At 40.1% G+C, this 22,167-nt stretch overlaps 1 protein-coding gene across 1 annotated transcript in view; it reads left to right on the top strand.

Annotated features, from left to right (window-relative positions):
• Positions 1–21,192, top strand: part of XYLT1 (xylosyltransferase 1) — a 530,851-nt gene extending 509,659 nt beyond the window's left edge. Inside the window, exons 10-11 of the mRNA XM_082261193.1 lie at positions 6,605–6,938; positions 20,851–21,192. Of these exons, the coding sequence (XP_082117319.1) occupies positions 6,605–6,938; positions 20,851–21,173 (657 nt within the window). The 3' untranslated portion in view covers positions 21,174–21,192. The remainder of the gene's footprint in view (positions 1–6,604; positions 6,939–20,850) is intronic.
• The last annotated feature ends 975 nt before the right edge of the window (positions 21,193–22,167 follow it).

The following is a 22,167-nucleotide window of genomic DNA, read 5'->3' as shown; positions in this document are numbered from 1 at the left end:
GTAATCCTACTGCGGCAGTGCGGCTCTCCTGGGTCCAGCGACGTAGGTGGAGTTCATGTGATTCCGGCGGCGCGCTCGCTCTTGCTGTGTTTAGACACAGTGGGAGTCGGGCCGGGGTAGGATCGCCGCCTCCCTCCCCCAATCTTCGTGGAAATGGTGAGAAGACCCGCCTGCTTATGCAAACAAAGCAGGCAGATCTTCTCAGTGACAGACAGGAGGAGATCACAGGATTCAGCATAGCTGAACCTGCCATCTCTGTCACATAACCCCCTCCCCCCACACACGTCAGTAAGCATGAGGCATACATTTAACCCCTTGATCACCAACAGTGTTAACCCCCTTCCCTGCCAGTGTCATTATTAAAGTAACAGTGCATATTGTTAGCACTGATTACTGTAGTAATGTCACTGGTCACCCCCAAAAGTGTAAAAAATGTCAGTTAGGGGTCCGATCTGTCCATTCACACACTGAGCGTGGCTCGGTCCTGCCCCGTTCTCTCCTCATTGACTCACCGGCTGTGATTGACACTGGTGGAAGCCAATGGCTCGCACTCCTGTTTCAGCCAATGAGGAGGAAGAAGCCTGGGAGAGCCGCTGCTCTCATGCACATTGGTGGATCAAGATTGGGCTCAGGTAAGTATTAGGAGGGGCTGGGGGGGGCGGGCTTCTGCACATGAAAGGTTTTTTTACCTTCATGCATAGAATACATGAAGGTAAAAAACCTTGAGCCTTTAAAACCACTTTAAACTAACCCCATCCCCACAATATTTATTTTTGTTCTGCAAAATTATGTGTTGCAACTCTTCAAGGCAACATTTTTTTAATGGCTCAAATATGCTGCTCAAAATTTTTGCTCTGTTTATAAAACAAAAATGTTTGAGCAACATATTTGAACACAGAAAAATTTCCACTTAACATGGCAATTTTTTGGGCAAAAGACTCTTCTTTCTTAGTGATTGCACCATTATCTTCATTATCCTGCAAGCTTGAAATAGTCAGGCCCACATACTGTGTACCATCAAATTTCATGAGAGGGAAGTCCAAGGATTTAGGGCAAAAGACATACGCTTTGTCCCTCTCCTGGGCATACATTTATATTTTAGAAACTTTTAGATAAAAGAAAAAGATCAATGCTTCATATAAATTTGCTAAAAAAAAAAAGCATAATTCGTTAATACACATTTTTATAGTAATTCTGCCCATAGCAATTTTATTATATTGTGATTTTGGAATAAGCAATTTAAATTAAACATGGCTGATTTTACTATGGGTAACATTACCATTTTTAAACTAGTGTTTTAAACTCTATTACATGAATGAGTACATTACCATAAGTAGTCTTACCATTTTTAAATAATTTAACAAGATTTTGGGGGAGATTGGCTAAAACTGATGCACACAAAATCTGTGCATTGTAATCAATCAGCTTCTAACTTCAGCTTGTTCAATTAAGCTTTGACGATAAAACCTGGAAGTTAATTGGTTACTATGCACAGCTGCGCCAGATTCTTTGTGTACTGGTTTTAGTAAATCAGCCCCATTGAGTACATTGGGATGGCATCTTTGGACAGAAGGGCAGTTGGGAGCTATGCTCAGGAGCAATGTCTTCTTGAAGTGATTGCTGTTCTATAATTTCTTATGTCACTTTTATCACTCATTTTTTGGCATACAGATGAACTTTTAATAATCCAATTCACCTTTAAAGTGGTAGTAAACTGCAGGTGGTTAAAAGAAAATAAAAATTCCCTGCAAGGCAATGTCATAATGTGCTAGTATGCATCGCATATTAGCACATTATGAGAAACGCTAGACATTAAGCCCGTTAAATTAACGGGCGCTAGAACATATGTGGTCAAACATTTATAAAAACATACTTGTTCCAGTATAAAAAATAAGTGGACAACCATGCAGTTGATTTCTATCTTATCGTATTTATTCTTTAGAAATGTTAAAGAAGAATAATGTGAAAAATTTCACTTTTCTAATTTTTTTTTTTGATGTAGCAAACAAAAACAATTAAGGTACGGTAAATGTTGCTTAAGTGCAAACCTTTTCAAACAATTGTAAATATACAAAATCAGTAGAGTTTTTTTTTTTAAATATTTGTTCTTGTTTTTTTTTTTTTGGGGGGGGGGGGGGGGGGGTATGTTGAATTTCTAACATCATTTTCCTGTTCTTCAATAGATCTATTTTCTATTCTTTGTCTTTTGGCCTTTGTAATGTTTAACTCATTAACTCTTGCTGAGTTGAACACTCTTCTTCTGAATTGTATGTATGTATCTTTTTGGTTTAGTCCTATAGCCTCTGTCAGCTCTGCGTCCCTGTTGCCCTAGCAACGTCGGGGACATGCGCAGAGCTGATTGAGCGGCTCTCGCTTATCTCTTTTTTTTTCTAACAACGCGAGAGCTGCATGACGTAGCCAGCTCTGCGCATGTCCCCGAGGTTGCTAGGGCAACAGGGACGCTATGCGCAGAGCTGACCGAGCGGCTCTCGCGTGCTAGCGCGCACCCGCCACATGCCCGCGCACACCCGCCGCTTCAATATTTTCGGCCGGCCGCCCGAAGTCTCTGCGCAACAAGTCCCAACGGCTTTCCGTGGGGTACATGCGCAGTAGCGCAATCCCACGGACACAGGGACTGGACGCAGAAACACTTGCACTTTATTATATTAGATACCTTAATATTGTTTTCTTTCATACTCTATTAAACCTTTTCAGTTTATTTATATATATATATATATATATATATATATATATATATATATATATATATATATATATAGTTTAAATAGCATTGTTGTTAAAATCCATAGAAAAAAATTACTGAACACCAAAGTTCCGCACACAGAGATCAGAACCAAAAGATAAAAACGTGAAATTAAGAAATTGAGCTCAGAAAGACAATCTTGTTGATTTTTTAACTTCCAACAGCTTGAATCCCCCCCATAAGTAACAATCAGTTCCAGAGTTTATATCCACTGGGGTGTGATATGTACACATAAATGACAATGGTGCCCCTTCTACAGAAGTACTGCTGCCATTGTACAATGACTTGTAATAATAATAATATTACATTCAGTGCTGATTGCACTTGGTATGTCCTGAATAAGAAAAATAAATAAATAATAAAAAAAAAACGTTGCCTGTCACCTGCAGAAGGGAGCTGTGATCCCAGCGATCAGCCCTGGTGCTCGGATGATAACACAGAATAGAGTGTGATCTCCTGTGTGCTCAGCACCTTCTCAGTATCCTCCTCATACCACCTTCCCAAATATCATCCCATCTCACCACACTGCCCCATTCCCCTCCATCACACCCCCCTCCTTTCCGCTCCTTACCGCTGGCAGACTGCAGCACGGCTCCGCTGTGATCGAGGTCCATGTCCCGCGGTGAGGGTCCCGGGGAGCCCCGAACAGTGCCCGCATCCAGCAGCCTCTCCATCTTGCCGCTTCCACACTGCCCCATTCCCCTCCATCACACCCCCCTCCTTTCCGCTCCTTACCGCTGCCAGACTGCAGCACAGCTCCGCTGTGATCGAGGTCCATGTCCCGTGGTGAGGGTCCCTGGGAGCCCCGAACAGTGCCCGCATCCAGCAGCCTCTCCATCTTGCCACTTCCACACTGCCCCATTCCCCTCCATCACACCCCCCTCCTTTCCGCTCCTTACCGCTGCCAGACTGCAGCACAGCTCCGCTGTGATCGAGGTCCATGTCCCGTGGTGAGGGTCACGGGGAGCCCTGATCAGTGCCCGCATCCGGCAGCCTCTCCATCCCGCCGCTTCAACATTTTCAGTCGGCCGCCCGAAGTCTCTGCGCTCCAAGTCCCAACGCCTGTCCGTGGGGCACATGCGCAGTAGCGCAATCCCACGGACACAGGGACTGGACGCAGAAACACTTGCACTTTATTATATTAGATACCTTAGAACGAAGCCCCCTGTCATCGCTGAAAAGGCTGACATCTTCCCCAGGTTCTTCCAGGTTCGCAGCCTTCGGCTACATGAGTGGCCAGGGGCGGGATGAAGCAGTGAAGCTGCCATTTACGGCATTGGCTCTGAAGGTCCGGCATTGTAAGCTGGACCTTTAGAACACATGTGACAGTGATGTCAACGGCTGCATTCACTCTGAATATCTCCTAAATATTGCAAGTTTAGTAGATATTCACAGTACCTACAGGTAAGCCTTATTATAGGCTTACCTGTAGGTACAAGTGGTTTAACAGAGTTTACTACCACTTTAATTCCCAAGATAACAACAAAGAGTTATTCAGTTCATGTTCCAATCCTTCAACTCTAGTTTGTTTTTATGTACTATGAATCTAGCAATAAAGCCTTTTCCTTGAATATAACTTGTTTCCTTTTTAATTGGGCAGTTTTACAAAAATTGTTTTATTTGTAGGTTTATTGAATTAAAAACACATACACATAAGAGTATCAGTAAATAAGATACAAATGCAAGAAAGTGTTAGGATTTGGGAAGACTAGAAAGAGACATTGTGGTACCGACAGTTTAATGTATTCTACTGTACATGATGACCTCTATTGACCATGCTGAGTGTTTAATCAATGATAGTCAAGGTAAAATCTTATCACAACTAATCTAATGACAGCTAGCATCTAAGAATACATAGTCCACACAGTATAGTGTGCAATGGGGACCATGGGTGTTTACATTCTATACACCAGTTCTTATTTTTCTATTATCCTTATCATCTATTATTAAGTCGCAATCATGAAACGAATATTGTAGGTGTATCTCAATGGGAATTATGTGGACTGGTGATTGACAAGGTCAAATAAATCCAAACATGCTATTACAGTACATGGTTTTACCATATGTATTGTATTTCACTAACACCTGCGAATAATAGAATGATAAAAAAAAGTCTGGAAAAAAAATAGAAAAATCTCACCCAGATTCTTTGTAACTGTGCTGTAATCTGCAAAATCAAGGTGACTGTCAAGTATGTGACCATAGAAAAGCATATTACTGGCGCAAAAAGGCAAATTAGGGACCCACCGGTTCTATAGAAAGTAATTAACAATAAAAAAGGATAATTCTCTATAAATGACAACGAAAGTCCATAAATATGACTATGGGAAAAAGTCCATAATAAACAGTCCATGCACAGTTCACTCAGGAGGCTGCTCTTGTGGCAAGCAAGAAGAGGCTTGAGAACAACTGGAAGAAAAGCACAGGCGCCAAACTAAGTGCAGCATGAAGGGTTTATTAAAATAAAAACACAAGTCATGGTACTCACAAACAGGAGTAATATAAGGCATAATTTGTGGTATTCATAAAAAGAATCGTCAATCCAGTGCTATTTTTAGTCACTTCCCGGAACTGACGTAATGGTGCAGGCGACGAAGAAGGAGCGCATGCCTGTCGCCTGCGCCAATTCGTCAGTTCCGAGGAAGTGACGTCAGGAGGAACCCCCATGCATTCCACGACCAGAGGAAGTGCCAAAAACCACCGGCAAAGACTACGGGAGCCGTGCCCGCTGGAGGCCATCCTGAAAATAGCATTGGATTGACCATCCTTATTATGAATACCACGGATTATGCCTTTTATTACTCCTGTTTGTGAGTACCATGACTTTTGTTTTTATTTTAATAAACCCTTCATGCTGCACTTAGTTTGGCGCCTGTGCTTTTTATCAAGTATGTGGCCATGCAATTGCCATACCTACAAGCAGTTGCATACCAGAATGATATTGATACTTTGGTCAATTTTAATGGCTGTTCTCTTCTCAGAAATATGTTCATATACTGTATCTCTATTGCCTTAAAATTAAAACTCAGTGTTAATTAGTCTTTACTTTTTTTCTGTGGATATATGTAAAAAACCCATGTATGTGGCAAGCTAGATCTCCAATTCTCCAAAGTGGTTTAAAGCACAGATTTAACGCAAGATAGTGTTATTGAGCATGTATGTTCTTATTGGTGTAACCTGCAGGGGGGTGCCTTCTGTGGTATAAGGCTTCACTATTAAAAATGAGGGGAGAGTATCTAAAAGTACCAAAAAAGCTCTCCATTTAGAATTAGTTGTCTACTTCAGTGTACATAGAGTGGGGGAAGCACCATATTATTTTCGAAGAGTTTTGAAGTTGCACTTACCAAAGAAAACTATTATGGTACCCATAGCACCCACTCTATTCTTGAACTAGGAACATGAAGGAGATATTCAGGTTGGCTGCTATCATCAAATTAGATATGACTTTCAGATATTTTCATAGTTGAAGCCAAAAGAGCTCCTAAGATGCTATTCAGACTGTACACGTGAACCCTACTTCCACCGCGAAAGTTGTTAAAAATAGCTTATATTTCAAAACACAATTAAACTTAGCTTTATGCTGATAATATTTATTGAACACATTCAATAAAAATGCAAAACATTTCTGTTGTTCTGTAGTTGCAGACTGGTATATTAAATAATTTTGTATAAAAAAAAGGCATACAAAAGTTACATTTCCTTATCTTATGGATGGACTACCAGAATTTTTCAAATGTTGACCCTATTTTAACTTGTGTATAGTTTAAATACATTTTTGTATCATGTTTGCCATCTATTTGCTTTTCATCTTATCTTATTTTATCACTTATTATTTTTTAGGCAGGAACTGAGTGGGATGCCAAAGAAAGAATATTCCGTAATTTTGGTGGTGTCATGGGGCCTATGGATGAGCCAACTGCAATGCAGAAGTGGGGAAAAGGACCCAATATTACAGTCACTGTGGTTTGGATTGATCCTGTAAACATCATTGCTGCTACATATGACATTTTAATTGAATCCACAGCAGAATTTACTCATTATAAACCACCCCTGAACTTGCCTCTTAGGCCAGGCATCTGGACTATTCGTGTTCTTCATCACTGGGTCCCTGTAGCTGAAACAAGATTTTTGATATCTCCCTTAACTTTTTCAAATAGACAGCCAATAAAGGGTGGTAAGTATTACATTTATTACAGCCCATTTATTACAACAAAATAACAGTCTAAAGATTTTCTTTGTGAGTGCATTGTTAATATGAACATAGGCAGTATGGCTCCACCTGCTGAATTAGTTTGCCTATGTAGAAAATTTAGTTTGACAAGCTTCTTAATTTTGTTAAGATCCATTCAAACATTTGCAGTGTGTTAATCTATGCAGGTTAATCATATTATGCCTTACAGAACATACATTGTGTAAAGGCACCTCATTTATTTGCATAGGCTACCTAATGTAGCAAACAGATGCATGTACTATTTGCAGCAAGGTACCAGTTGCAATACACATCCATTGGCAAAGGTGCATTGGAGTGTGATTCAGAATTAATGATACAACATTGCACCAATGAATGTAACGTGCGTGGCCACAAGCAACGTAACGCAATGGTGTAATGTGCCATAGCATCTTCTGGCTGGGAAGTTTTATTGTGCTGCTTAATTAGAATTGTTGGAACACTTTTAAATTAAACATGAGGCTGGACCTCTGTCTTATCCTAGAGGTAATGTTGACAGCAAGCTTAACAGACCGGTCTAGACTTCACTTTTCCTGGCCACAGATTAAAGTTCTTACTGTAAATCTACAGGGCCAGCTGCAAGAGTAGTGCCTGCAGGCTCTTTTGAGTTTCTTCACATTCTTCCCTTCCTTGGTCTTTCACCGGGAGTCACCTGAATGTTCTAGATGTAAAGAAGCTACAAACTTCTTGCACTGTCATGAGTATAATCGATACAATCTTTCCAAGTAACCACATAGTCTTTTTCAGGGGTCAGCAACCTACAGCACAAATACTACTGTGGACATGCACAGCCGCTTTCAGTGCCAACCGACAGTCACATGTCTACAAAAACATTTGATATTTTTCTAAACGAGATGACTGTAGTAAAGTTTGTTAAATATTATCTAGTCTGTATTGAGAAAATTAGTTTACCAGACAGATGCCTATTTTTTTTTAAAAGGTGGCCTGTGCATTAATCTTAGCATTTGGACTCACATCAAACAAATAATCAGCCAAGCGCACACTCCGAAGGGGAAGACTGGCGTGCTGCTCTCCTCAGGCAGGGAACTCCAAACGGATGCATAAAAGAAAGGAAGGAAAAGGAGGCGCAAACACCTAGTGCATTACCCGTGGTACTGTTTAAAATGATTTATTAAAATGCTGAATGCATACTCACAAACATGAAGAATAAAAATCGTACTGCTCCAGCTCTGAGGAAGGGAGCTTGACTCCCGAAACGCGTTAGCGGTCGCAATTTCCAGGACATGGTCCAACACATGGGTGACGGGAATTTGCAGTACGATTTTTATTCTTCATGTTTGTGAGTATGCATTCAGCATTTTAATAAATCATTTTAAACAGTACCACGGGTAATGCACTAGGTGTTTGCGCCTCCTTTTCCTTCCTTTCTTTTATGCATTTGGACTCACATGTTCAGTATGTGGGAATAGATTTTTTTTCACACTTGAAGAAATGAAGACCGTGTTAAGTCCAGCTCAAAGCTGACATCAGATAATTCATAAGCATGTGTGCAGTTGGAATTATCATCCTAGAGCCCACAACTAAGCTGTGAAAGACAGGCACAAGGATCACACTGAAACTGGTCCAGTTTACTTGCACAGTACATGTTACCAGTAAATATGAACATGTTTTGTGTATGCACTTGTTAATATAAAAATGATTACGCTAAACTTTGTATTTGTAGTATAACTGTAAATGCAAACTGTAAATGCAAAAATTTAAAATATAGAGCTACAGCATGCTGTTGTTCACTGGCATGCATGAGTCTGATACTTGTATATTAGCACTTAATGTGGAAAAGGTTACCGACCCCAGTCTATAAAAACAAATGATTTTTTCATTTTTTGCTATTTACCATAGATAATGACTACCTAGCATTTCCCAAAACCATTACAGATACAACCAAAGCAGTTTCCATCCTAACTGAAGAGTGTGTTCATGACAGGCACACTTTTAGTTTAGTGTAAGTATAGTGTAGTATAGCCTCATTAACCACAATATAATAAAATACCAGTTATCCTTTTATGGCAAAAAATTACTTCTTATGAGGTATCTATTATTAAAACCCCATGCAGCCTGGGTGTTTAGCCCCTCTGCATGGGGGGTGTCCCACCCAGTCCCATTGCCGGCATCCTGCCAGACTATGAGATGCTGAGAGCTGCTGCGGCTAGACAAGGCTCAATGGTACATCTAGCAATATGAACGTTTAGGGCAGTATGTGCCCAGGGACGAATGCCTAGAACGCAAGAAGACTGTGTTCTGGGCATATGTTCCTGGCGCATACTAAACGCTCATACTACTATGTCCACCATAAGCCACAGCAGTCTCTCTTTGACTTTGTCAGGATGTGTCCTCCACCTCTAGCTAAACACCAAAGCCCCAAGAACTGAGACTAAACACCCAGTGTGCATGGAACCTAAGGCACATGTGAAGGGAATAAAATTAGGACCTGAATGTGGCTACACACCCTCCTTAGCATGCCAGAACTGGGCAGGCCTGCTCAAGGAAAGAAAACTATGTTCCTATGATGGTGGAGAAGCGCTCTGGAAAATGCTGTAATACCTTTTACATTTTTTAACAGATTATAAAGTGTTTTTTTAATAGCTACTTTTATCAAAAACAACTATTTTGCTTTTTATTAGACAAGAACTTTATCTATTTACCCAAACAGGATGTTCTAGATGCTTTAAAGTACATTAATTATTCATATTTTGCTCTCATGCCAGTGAAAGAGAGCAGAAAGAAATCGCCTTTACTTACATAATGGTGCCAACTACAAATTTAGTCACTGGTTTAGCTTTCCTGATTTCTGTCAGATTACTTTGGCTTAGGTGGTAATTGGCCCAAACTGACCTTGGTGTCAAAAATACCAAGTTGTATTGATAGCATTTACATTGAAGAAAATACTTACCCTTAGGAATGTATCTAAGAAAGGATGCATGCTAAGTTCAAACATTCTATTTGCACTGAATACACTTTTATTGACTATTCTGTTAAAAAAAAAAAAAAAAATGAAGATAATTATTTTAAGAAAACCTGCATTTGCACATGCATAAGGGTCATGAGGTTTTTTTACTTTTGTGATAAAAGTCCAGAATACATGTACAACAATTATTCCTGAACCACTCTCTGTATTCCTGTGCTGAAGATAACAAACATTTGGGCAGCACTGAATACTTGACTCTTGTTGGCTTTATTTAATGAGCAGCAGGTTGACAAAGCACCTGTTTTCTCAATCCACAGTTTATAAAACTCTACCCGAAGGGGCAATGTATAGTAAATATGTAGATTTACTCGTTTTTCATAGAAGGAAGACTAGTTTGAAGTTTACCTTTCTAATCCTACTAACCTACTAACACGAAGCTGCGGTTTGGCCCCGCCACCTGTCTCTCCTAATTGGCTAACTGACTTTAAGTGACAGCTGCGGGAGCCAATGGCACTGCTGCTTTGTCTCAGCCAATCAGGAGGGAGAGTTCCAGAAAGCTGTATAGAGATGGGGCTCAGATAAGTAGTAGGGGGCTGCCGCACACAGAAGGTTTTTATCTTAATGCATTTACAACCACTTTAAGTATCTAAAGCTTACAGCCAAATCATGTAATATAGTCTTTTTATTACATTCTAACTATTTTCTTTGAGGTACAAGTATCAAACTTAAAGGATAAGTTCACCTTGGGTAACATGTTACACCCATATCTAGGGTGTAACAGCAGCCCCCCGCATGACCCCCGCCCGGAGTCCTATTACGACAGTGAGCGGGGAATCTTCTCCCCGCATTCGCTGTCACTATTAAAGTGCCGCATCATTCATTCACAGAGTTCGGTAAATGTGAGAACTAAAAGTATCGATAACTTTTGCGGCTGTCGTCTCTCAATGAACTATCATGGTGCTGTTGAGTGCTCTAGATTTCATTAATGCCTTCTGTCAGTGTATCACTACCTTCTTGTATGGGGTATGAGCAGATAGCTTACATTGACAGCCTGCAAGAGCCTTGCAATGCACCCGTGCTCTGATGTTTGCAATGACACCTGTGTAGTGCAGTTTACATATGTGCGCAGGACCAGCGTACACATGCACATTTGCAGGGGGAGGGGGGTAGGGGGTATACACTTTTTTAATTTAATTTTTTTTTTTTCTCTCTTATCTTTTTTATTTTTTTTATCAACTTTACTGCTGGGGCAGTGACGGTTTTCCTTTACTGAGACATCTGGGGTCTATTACACCGCAGGTCTCATCTCTGCCTTCAAAAGCATCTGATCAAACTAAGATTGGTCTGATCAGATGCTTTACAAACCAGTAACAGCTTGTAAACCGCAAACTGAAACCGGAAGTGACAAAATCATTGTCACTTCCATGTTTTATAGACACTATAGACTCTATGGTGTGCCTCCCTGACAACTGGTTTAAGTCCTGGTCTCCCTGGTGGCACAGCAGAGTGCGGGAAGGCAGTGGGGGGGGGGGGGGGGACCACATTCCACTACATTTAAAAGTGATCCAGCAGCTGTACAGCCGTTTGAATCACTTTTACATTAAAGAGCATCATCAGTTCTAAAAATAGATGCAGCTGCAGCCATGATTCTGGTAGAACCACTGAAATCCCATTACATGCTAGTATGTCTATTTGGGGAAAGTGGTTAAAATTACACATGCCCATGAAATGAAGACAAACTGTGGTGCAATAAATTATCCATAGGTGACACTTTAACCACTTAAGCCCCGGAAGATTTTACCCCCTTCCTGACCATGGGGTATTTTGCGATTCGGCACTGCGTGAGTTTAACGGACAATTGCGCGGTCGTGCAACGCTGTACCTAAACGAATTTGACGTCCTTTTTTTCCCACAAACAGAGCTTTCTTTTGGTGGTATTTGATCACCTGTGCGATTTTTTGATCATGCGCTATAAACAAAAAAAGAGCGTCAATTTTGCAAAAATAACAATATTTTTCAAATTTTTTTATATGAAATTCCCCAAAAAAAATGTAAAAATCAAAATTTTTTTAACATTTTAGGCCAATTTGTTTTATGCTACATATTTTTGGTAAAAAAAATCGCAAAAAGCGTATTTTGATTGGTTTGCCCAAAAGTTATTGCGTTTACTAACTAAGGGAAAGATTTTTGTAACTTTTGTTGTTTTTTTTAACGCGTAATGGCGGCGATCTGCGATTTTTTTTAGCGGGACTGCGACATTGCGGCGGACAGATCGGACCCTTGACTGACATTTTTGACACTTTTGGGGTTACCAGTGACATTACTTCAGTACTCAGTGCTATACATATGCACTGTTACTGTAAAATGACACTGGTAGTAAAGGGGTTAACTTTATTTGAGAGGGAGGGGTGGTGTGTGTCCCTAGGGGCGTGATTCTTACTGTGATTGGCTGTGGCTTGAGGTGTAGGAACAGTGATCAACGGTCCTACATAGTAGAACCGTATGATCACTGTTCTTACACAGGGGAGAATGACAGGCGGCTTGTTTACATTAGCCGCCTGCCTTTCTCCCGCTGTCACGGACGATCGCGAGTGCCCGGCGGACATCGGGTCCGCCGGGCACATGCGCGGGGGGGTCTGTGACCGCGCGCTCGCTCCCCAGAGCCTCACAGGCTAGTGACGTACCCATACGTCACTTTGCCTGTGAGGGGCTGACCGCCGCAGTATATGTACTTGCGGCAGTCGGCAAGTGGTTAATGCTTTAATACAGTTTAGAGTTAACCAGGAGATCTGGTGCTAGAATTATTGTTCTCATTCAGATGTTCGTGATAATTCCTCACATGTGTGGTGTGATCACCATTTACAAATGCATGCAGTCAGGGCTGCTGATAAGGGGGTACCACCATACCTCTGTATGGGGCACAGGCCCCATCATTTTAACAGAGGGGCCCTGGCAACTGGATAGAATAGGAGAGGAAGTGGGGTTGGCATTTGTTTGTACTGATCCCCTGTACTGTAGTTCCCCTCTGCAGCTTCTCCTCCTCTCCTCACCTCTTTTATCTGCTGCAGGGGGGAACTACAGGGGATCAGTACAAGCAAATGCCGCCCGCCACGCCTCCTGTCCAGGTTCCCCTTCCTTCTGATGCCCACATCCCCCTGTGTGCTCCTCCTGTTTGAGGACTGTGTCCTCAATCACTTTCTTTGTCTCAAAAGGGAAACTTTAGGGGTTTGTTAAGACCAAAGCCTCCTAACAGGGCTGTTAAAAAAATTGTAAAAAAAATAAAAATAAAACAAAAAAAATTTAAAAAAATGTTTAAACACGAATATAAAAGAATTGTAAGAAAAAATAAAAAAACATTTAATTAAAGACTCATTTACACTGGCTCTCTCAGTGTGAATTAAGTGGTTTGTTTGTCCAGCTGAAGCTTCCTGTTACTCTATGGGAATGCAGTGCCTGTATAAACACAGCCACCTATCCTAATGATGACAGGTGTGCAGATGCGGGTGAGTGGCCCCATAGTCACACCTTCTGTGTTTGGGGCCGTACATCTGCACCCACATGCCTTCAAATTAGGCCCTGCAGCTGTATACAACTTCTGCATCCCCATAGTTTAACATAAGCTGCCTGCATACATCTCCAGCCACATAAAAAAAAAAGGAACTGCAGTGCGTTTTGCACGCATGGTGGAAAATGCACACATAATGCAGGAACTGCATTTTAGTGTGAACCTAGTCTTAGAGCCATTTAGTGAAATGATTTGATAACATTATAATATACTAATTTAATAAACATATAGTAGCCCATATCTGATTTTCCTGAACACAAATTACAAAACAAGTGTTTTTCCAGGTTTTTAGTGTTAATTGTGCCTCTGCATGGCTGTTCTGTTACTACATACTGGTGATATGTAATTGTATCTCACAGAGAACATTTTTAATTTTTATTTATTTAATCAGTCTTGTTTTGTGTTCTGTGAGCATATTTGGGCCACTGCTGTGAGCTAATGCAGTACTAATCTTCCTTAACAGGAGTGCCAGCTGGCAAATATCTTATAATAACAATAGATTTTAAAGCTTTTCCTTTTATTCTTCCTCATTCTTATTTTTTACTTAAACAGTTTAGTTGTATTATTTGTGACACTGGCAATGTCACACAAATAATTTCCCATAGCAATTTTAAAGGAAACTTGTCATGACACAAATAAGGGATTGCCATTGCCAATATGATTTACAATCTGCTGTCTTTTAATTCCCTGTTTTCACTGCATAATGAGTATGGAGACAATGGAGGCAGTAATGCTGACCTGCATGCTTGTTCTATGTCAGTGGCTCTCACACTTTTAACCCAATTTTCACTACTTCTGCCCTTTCTACAGGTTCAAGAATTAGGACAGTATATCTAAAATTAGGTCTCTTGGGTGGTTAATGGAACCTATTATGAAGCAACTATGGAAGACGCCTTTTTTTATAATCTCCCTCTGAAAATGCTAGTTATCTAGCTGTTTAAATATCCCCATTAACTAGACCCAAAACCAAAAATGTAATATATTGCAGCTTATCACTCATTAGATGTGGTGGCTTCATTCGTTTTTCTTTTGTTTGGATTTTTCCCCTCTGTTTTCATCTGGTGATCTGGTCACCTGTAGGGTGCCTACACTGTTGATGAAGGACCACTAGGGACACCTTTGGAAAGCAGCATGGTCAGTCTGGGGGAAGGGGAGTGTTAGATGTACTAGCAGATTTAGAATCACTAACAAATTGAAGTCAAACTCCAGGTAACACTTTTTAAGCAGTTACAGCAGCAACCGTGTTGATCAGTTTTGGATAAAGGTTTTACTTAAATAAATTAAAGCTGACCATTGTTAACACCCCTATCAGTGTTAAATTTGTCTCAATCCTCCAACTTTTACATCTGCAATATTGAGTACAAATACAAATGCCTGATTCTCAGTGAACGGTGTTTACATGGCTACTCTGTGGGAACTTAAGGATTTCAAACTGATGTGAGACATAAATCAATAAAAAATAAAATAAATTAAGTGAGACAAAAATTTGTGACTCTGAAATCAAACAAATAATATCAGTGAAGTCCAAGAAATCACCACAAAGATTAAGTGGTGACTAGATTGATCCATATATCAAACACTTGGTGAAATGAACCACAAGTCCCAGTAGAGATGTAATGGATAGGAGGCCTTATCCCAACGTGGATGGAAATCAGAGAAAAAAACACCCATGGATAAGATGTACAAAAGATGGCTGCTTACCAGAAGCAAGGGCCCCCAAACTAATGGGTAGACCAAATGCACAATAGATACACAGATTATGCAATAGGCAATGATCGATCCTCACATCAGACACCAATGGGGGCAGGCCATATGTGCAACAGAAGATGAAGGTACAGGGCAACAGGATGCACCAATAATAACTCCTCATTCAAAACACCAAAAATGGCAGACCGAGGATGTGAAGGGGAGATAGGAGAGACACATAGCGTAATACTGTTTGAGCTGCATAAAACCTGTTAATAAAATTACACTTATAAATGTCCGGATGAGATAGGCATGTCATACACAATGAAAGAGAAGCAGACCGTAGCATCCTGCGTTCACAATACAAAGCCGGTGTCCAAGGGGGCGTGGTGACGTCACATCTGGTACCGCCCGACACTATATATATAGTACGATGTCCAGAGGGATTGCTGCTAGGCACTGATGAGGCTGCATTGATAGGTGGCATTGATGGGCACTGATAGGTGGCCCTAATTGGTGGCACTGCTGAGCATTAGTAGGTGATACTGATAGGCAGTACTGATAGGTGGCACAGATGATGAGGCACTGATGGGCACTGATTGATAGCACTGGTGGGCACTGATAGGTGGCACTGGTGGGCACTGCTTAGCAATGCTTATGGGCACTGGTAGGTGGCACTGGTGGGCACTGGTAGGTGGCACTAGTGGGCACTAATGAGGCAGCAGTGACTATCTGTGTGCGGGACTGATGTCCCATTTACACAAGCCGGTAATCGGCTTTTTTTTCTCCTCACGCTGTTGTTGGCTGACAGTTGATCACGTGGTAAGGGGCTGGGATTTCATGGGCTCGCTGATCACAGAGTGCGCCACGCGCGTCCCGCAGGGGGAGCGCAAGCAGCGTGAGCACAGGGATGTACATGGAAGCCCTCCTGGCAATTTAGGCCTACGCTGTAGCCGTCTTTTGTCTATAGCACGGGCGCAAAGAGGATAAAAACTCTCTGTAGACAAATATTGAATTTTAAGCATGAAATACAATGGTGTGACCCCCTTAACAAAGTGAATTTTAGTTACAAATACATTGCAGCAATGTCAGGCTAATGTGCAGGGGAGGTAACAATTATGATATTATTACAGTAAAGACCTTTTCCCTTGAAAGATCAGACATTGCATAATAACAGGGAATTTCATTTTCACTGAATCTTTGGTCAGTTTCCAATAATTTGGCTTAATACATAGGGTTTACCAAATAATTTTGGGTCAATGTTGAGTAAAATGCCATTTGAATCTTTTATAAAAACACCCCTAAAAGTGTTGGAGTGTATTTATATATATATATATATATATATATCTATAAAAAAAACAGGATTAATTATCCTATGAAATGGCAAGTATATTTATTATGTGCAAACCATTTTGCTCTCCAGGTTGAATTATCTTTATAAGAATAGTGTGAATGAGGAAAATACTGGTTTATGGCCACTCGTAGTTGATGATCATAGTAAAAAAGTAGTCATATTACATTTTGCTGACACTTGCACAGAATTAATGTGCATGCAGTTTTGCAGGATGGATAGCTCTGCAATATTTTTTATAAATACACCCCTTTGTATTGCCCCCATCAAGCAATCAGGTCCCTGGTTTTCCAGTACTAGTTAAAAATAAAAGAAGAATCGTATTGGTGATTATGGGTGGCAAACATATTTTTTTTTTTTTTGCAGGGTTTTGTACCCAAGTTCTTTTTTTTAAATAAATACATCTTTGTATGTATTCAGTGCAATAATATTAAAGTTGGATTTGTTGAAAATATAATATAAAAATGTCAGCTTAGTAAATTTCCTTTATAAGCTTTCATTTAATTATAATTCTCTTTCCTTGTGAAAGCAGTGGCTTGGGGCAATGTGTTTTTCGATTTTGTATACACTTAGAAATGCTGCATACAAGGCTGTTAGTGACTGAACCATCAGTAAATAGATGTCTTTATTCCCAGTCTAATTACTGCCAATATTGGATATTCTGTCTTTGGGAAAAAAAAGTCTTGGTGTCATTGGATGGCTGTGTGTCAATGCCTGCCTGGCAGACACATGGAATTCTTGGACATACAGTGCTATCTCACATAAAACAACAATTTTCCTTTTCAGCTGAAGGCTACATTGAATAAATCCTTTCTGTGTTGTAGATGATGTGTATCTTGGATAGCCTGCAAATTTGTCAGTTTAATGTTGACTAAACATGAATGGGGAATTGAAAGCATCAGTCTGAATGTCTGTGAAAACTCAGTATTCATATGCCAGGGAAGTTAGTAGAAGTATGTGAAGGCTTATATGTGTGTGTGTGTTATGTTGAATTTTGACAGTGTGTCTCTATTTCTGCAACATAGCTATGTATTTTGCACTATATCAGACCACTTTTCAGTAAGGGAAGAAATATGAATTAACTAAAATGATTATTTAGCCAAATACTACCAATAGCTACTTATCGGTATCTGTAACTTTCCAATCTCAGAGCAAAAATATTCCTATTATTAACCTCCCTGGCGGTATGATTATTTCAGATTTTAGATGCTGAAAGCGGTACCATTATTTTGCATGTAATTCTTAAGGACGAGCAGCCCAAACCAACTATTTACATATGATTTTTTTTTTTACTGTGCATTCTTCTTTATAACATCTCGGGTATGATAAAGTTTGAAACACAAAATCATAAATTAATATATAATAAATAACTATATATAAGTTAAAATATATATATATATAATATATATTATATATATAATGGCTTTGCATTTTATGGTAGAGCTGCTCCTTTGGGTTTGGGGGTGGCTGGGGCTGTTGTTGGGGGTGCAGCCTGTCACCTTGGGGGGGTCGAGTTGGGGGTGTCCAGCCGGTCACCTGAAATCATTTTACAGGCCTCACCAGTGCTCTGTGGTGATCATCCTGTCCCTGGACCAACTCTCCCCCCTCCCCTCTCCTTCTCCCCCTTCTCCTCATCTCTATGCTTCTTCTTCCCGATGTGGCCATACAGAGGGAAGAGAGTAGTGGTGCTGGGCGAAGGGCAACAGGCGCCTTAGTGGTTTGCAGGCAAAAATGCAAGTTGTGCTGGCACACTGCCATGCCACCGACTCCCCTGCTGCACGGCCCAGGCAATGGTCAATGACCTGGGGGGTTGAGGACCTTTGGTTTGATGGATTCTGTTGAAAAACTTTTCTCGACCAGCAGCTGCAGCCGCCGATCAGTGTATTTGGACAGCTATGGGTCTTGCTTTCAGTATACAGTGTACCAAGTAGGTGGTGATCTCTATGTCCTCATCATTTGTGTGGATAGAGAAATATACTGGCTGAACAACACAAAAAAAAAAAAAACAGCGTATGGCGAGTTTAGAGTAGAAGTTCACTTTATCAATCAACTATTTTTAATCCTTATGCTGGTAGTATTAGTAAACAGATAGGAAAGTATATAACATTTACTAGTTGTAAATTTTTTTCTTTTACATTTCTTCAGTTACTTCCTGATTTCCACCGTAGGCAAATTATTTCATGCTTCCCAGGAGTCTTCAGGGGGCAAGGGGTTTTCTCAGCTAAGCACACCCTCCTGTCTGCATGCCTAAGCTAGGGTCAGATGGATTCCAGAAAGTAAATGCTGCATGAATTATCTGCCCTTACTCAAGCTGGCCACGGCCAGAAATGCTGGGGGACTGTTTTTCAAAGTGCTTTCTCAGCAAACCAAAGCATGACATCATGGATGGATAGATGAGTATTCTGTGAATGGTAAAAATATATGAAATAGCGTTTTCAGTTTGTGGTGCTCAGATGCAATGTAGTTCCACTTAAACTTGGATAGCTGTTGCAGGCTTATGGCTTTTTAACTAATAATCAGTGTGTTGCAAAAGTATATAAATAACCAACAACCAGGGGGTATTTTTTATATTTTAAAGTGCTGTATATGGGGTGGGGCACTCTCTTTTCATGTCAATGTCCAGGAAATGTCTACATTGTTTTCATCCCCACCTCAATGTGTCCTGAGCCTTAAGCATAAAGGCATTCATGCAGTTGTAGATGCTGATGCAGTTTCACTTATAGCAGTCAGGGGATTTACCTATTTTGTTGCCATTATTCTACCCACACAAAATGGCTACCCGTGTGATCATTCTTCTTATAAAAAAATAATTAGTTGTTTTTTTTTTTTTTTTTGCTGATTAAATGTGGAATACTTCTCATTCATTTCAGATCCTATTTATGGAATTCATTATGAAATAAATGTTTCTTCCACCACAACATGAGATTCAAACTGTGAAGAGTACAAATAATAACTTCAAATGTACAGCATATGTTGTTTTGGTTACTGGCAGGCTATTGGGTTTACCTAAGGAAAACTATTGCAGCTTTCAATTGCTCTGACCATAAGTAATTTTCAATATAAATTCATGCCACATTACTAATACAAAATAGTGAATATGAAATAATGCAATAAAAGTGTATAGATGTTAGTGAGGAGAGAAAAATAAGTAGTGAGTAAATGACATGACAACTGTGGTTTGTGATGTAAATGTACTAGTTGTTGTGACATCCACAGAGAAAGCAAAATGCTTTGGACTGTAATTGCCCCTTTACTTTTTACTATTTCTATTCATTGTATGCTATTTCATTTGCGTCAGCTGACTGAACTTTTTGATGGCACATGCTGAGAGCAAACGCACTCCTAATAGTGGCAGAACCTGCTTAAAGTCTGATCTGGTGATACAAAACAAATGACAAAAAAATTGTTCTTTTAGTCATATTTGGATATCTTTGTCCAAACTCAATATATCTAAAAATATAGTAAAATATTTTTTTTCTGTTTCTGCTAATGTACAAAGTATTAGAAAGCTGAAAACATCTCTAGCTTTCAACAATTTATGTTTAAGCACCTTAAGATCCCAGCAAACCCAATACAGTCCTCCGAGATTCAGGCACAAACAGGAGATGTGTTTTAAATCTGAACTCCAGGCAAATTTAAAAGGCACACCTTAATACAGCTTTTGAACCATTAAAAAAATCAATAAATGCAAGCAATGAAGGTACCTAACTTTGACTAAGTACCAGCCTCTTGCTGTCCCTATGAAGCAGAGCTCAGAATGATGAGGGAGAAGGAGTACAATGAGCCATTCAGTTGGGGCACAGTGCAAGGGGTATGTTGGTACAAGGGGAGAGCAGAATGATAGAAAAATAGCTCGTCAGTTTGCTGCTTCTCTTTTCACTGTCCAGTCACAGGGTGGAGGTAGGGAGAGAGACATACATGGAAAAGTGAAACTGTCCCACAGAACGGTCAGGTTTCTTCTCCTGCCAGGCAAGGCTCTGCTGTGTGGCAAAGATGTATAAAATCCCAGAACTGGATGGACAGAAATACAAACCATTTAATAGGTAAAACAGCTCACATTTATGTATTTAATTTCTGTATTTATATCTTTGCCTGGAGTTCAGCTTTTTGGTGAATGGCAGAACGCTTAGATGGCAAGAATAATGGTTAGTCCTAATTCGGGTACAATGCCAGTAACCAGAACGGGCATTTCATTTCCCCTTTCAGAAACTTAAAATCTCTTTAATACCCCATATTTAATGCCATCCATATTGCAAAATATTGCTTTTGTAAAAGAAAATAATATGTTACATTATTGTTTTGTATTAATATGATGTTTTCCATGTTTCAGATGAAGTTGGCAAACTTCACGGAGGACCTTTGAAAAAGGCTTACATGGAACAGAGTTTCCAGGGACTGAATCCAGTATTAAATATACCAATTAATTCCATGCAAGTGGAGCAAGCAAAAAAGAATGCTGGACTTGTAGGTTCTAAACTAGAAAGCTGGGTTGACAGCTTAGCAAGCAACATCTGGTCAGCAGTGGACATCTGCACCACAGGACCATCCTCCTGTCCAGTCATGCAGTCCTGCTCCCAGACGGCATGGAGCTCACTTAGTCCTGACCCCAAATCAGAACTTGGCCTTGTCAAACCTGATGGGAGATTGAGGTAGCATCTGGTGCACCCTTCAGTGGCATGGGATTTAAAAGGGAAACTAAACCATAGATTCACAAATCCACAGAAATGATAAGTCTGAGCAAATGAAGGGGTTTATTGCTTTGTGGAAGCAAAGAATCATCACTTGGCACAGGTGTTTTAAGAAGTCCTTCCTGGATGTCATTGTGGGTTTTTCCTTACATTTGGATTGATAGCACTTCCCTACAATTGGCAGGGCGCTGACAAAAGACGCTGATTAAGGGCTCACATGCGCAAAAATTCATGTATTGTATGATTATGAGAAGCCCCTTTGCACAAATGTCTTCTATATTTTTCTACTTCCATGTATTTGTGTGTTTGTCATTGTTATTAGGAAATATACTAACAAGGAGTTTATCATATGTCATTTAAGAAACATGTTTCTTTTTTGCATTGTAAGGAAATATAGTGACAGATAGCCTTTTAATGACTCCTGTGTTGCCAAAGAAATGCAAAAAGGCATTGCAGATAGCCCTGGCAGCCAAAGGGTTATATGATATAAATATTCTCTTTTTGAGCTTCTTGCTACCTGTGAAGGGTATGATGTAGTTGCACATGTCCGTTGGCAAGTAGACATAATTTTTTATCCATCTAATAGTATTTTAATGAAAGCTAAGATACGATTGGTTAACATGGCTTGGAAGACCTGTTGGTTATTTGCACGATAGTGTGTTAAGAAATCCATCACATCCACTGATGTAGGAGACCTTTTCCCAGGATAACATATATCCTCCCAAAGTAGTAGTGATCAGTGTCAATCCAGTGCAGAGGCATCTTTTTCATAGGTTGGACCAATATTTAGAAAACAAATCCATACATTTTGGTCCCTCTTATTACATTTAAACTACGAAGTACCTATGTGATGTTGCTCATTCTTGGAAAATGGTTTGTTTTTTTATCTACAATTTAAAAGGGATACCACAGTGTGTATTCATTATTTTCATTTGTTATCTGAATCTATTTGGTGAATT

Source organism: Pelophylax lessonae (assembly GCF_965119305.1).
Source record: "Pelophylax lessonae genome assembly, chromosome: 6".
In the NCBI taxonomy this organism is placed as follows: Eukaryota; Metazoa; Chordata; class Amphibia; order Anura; family Ranidae; genus Pelophylax; species Pelophylax lessonae.
This window is presented reverse-complemented; position numbering and strand designations above follow the sequence as displayed.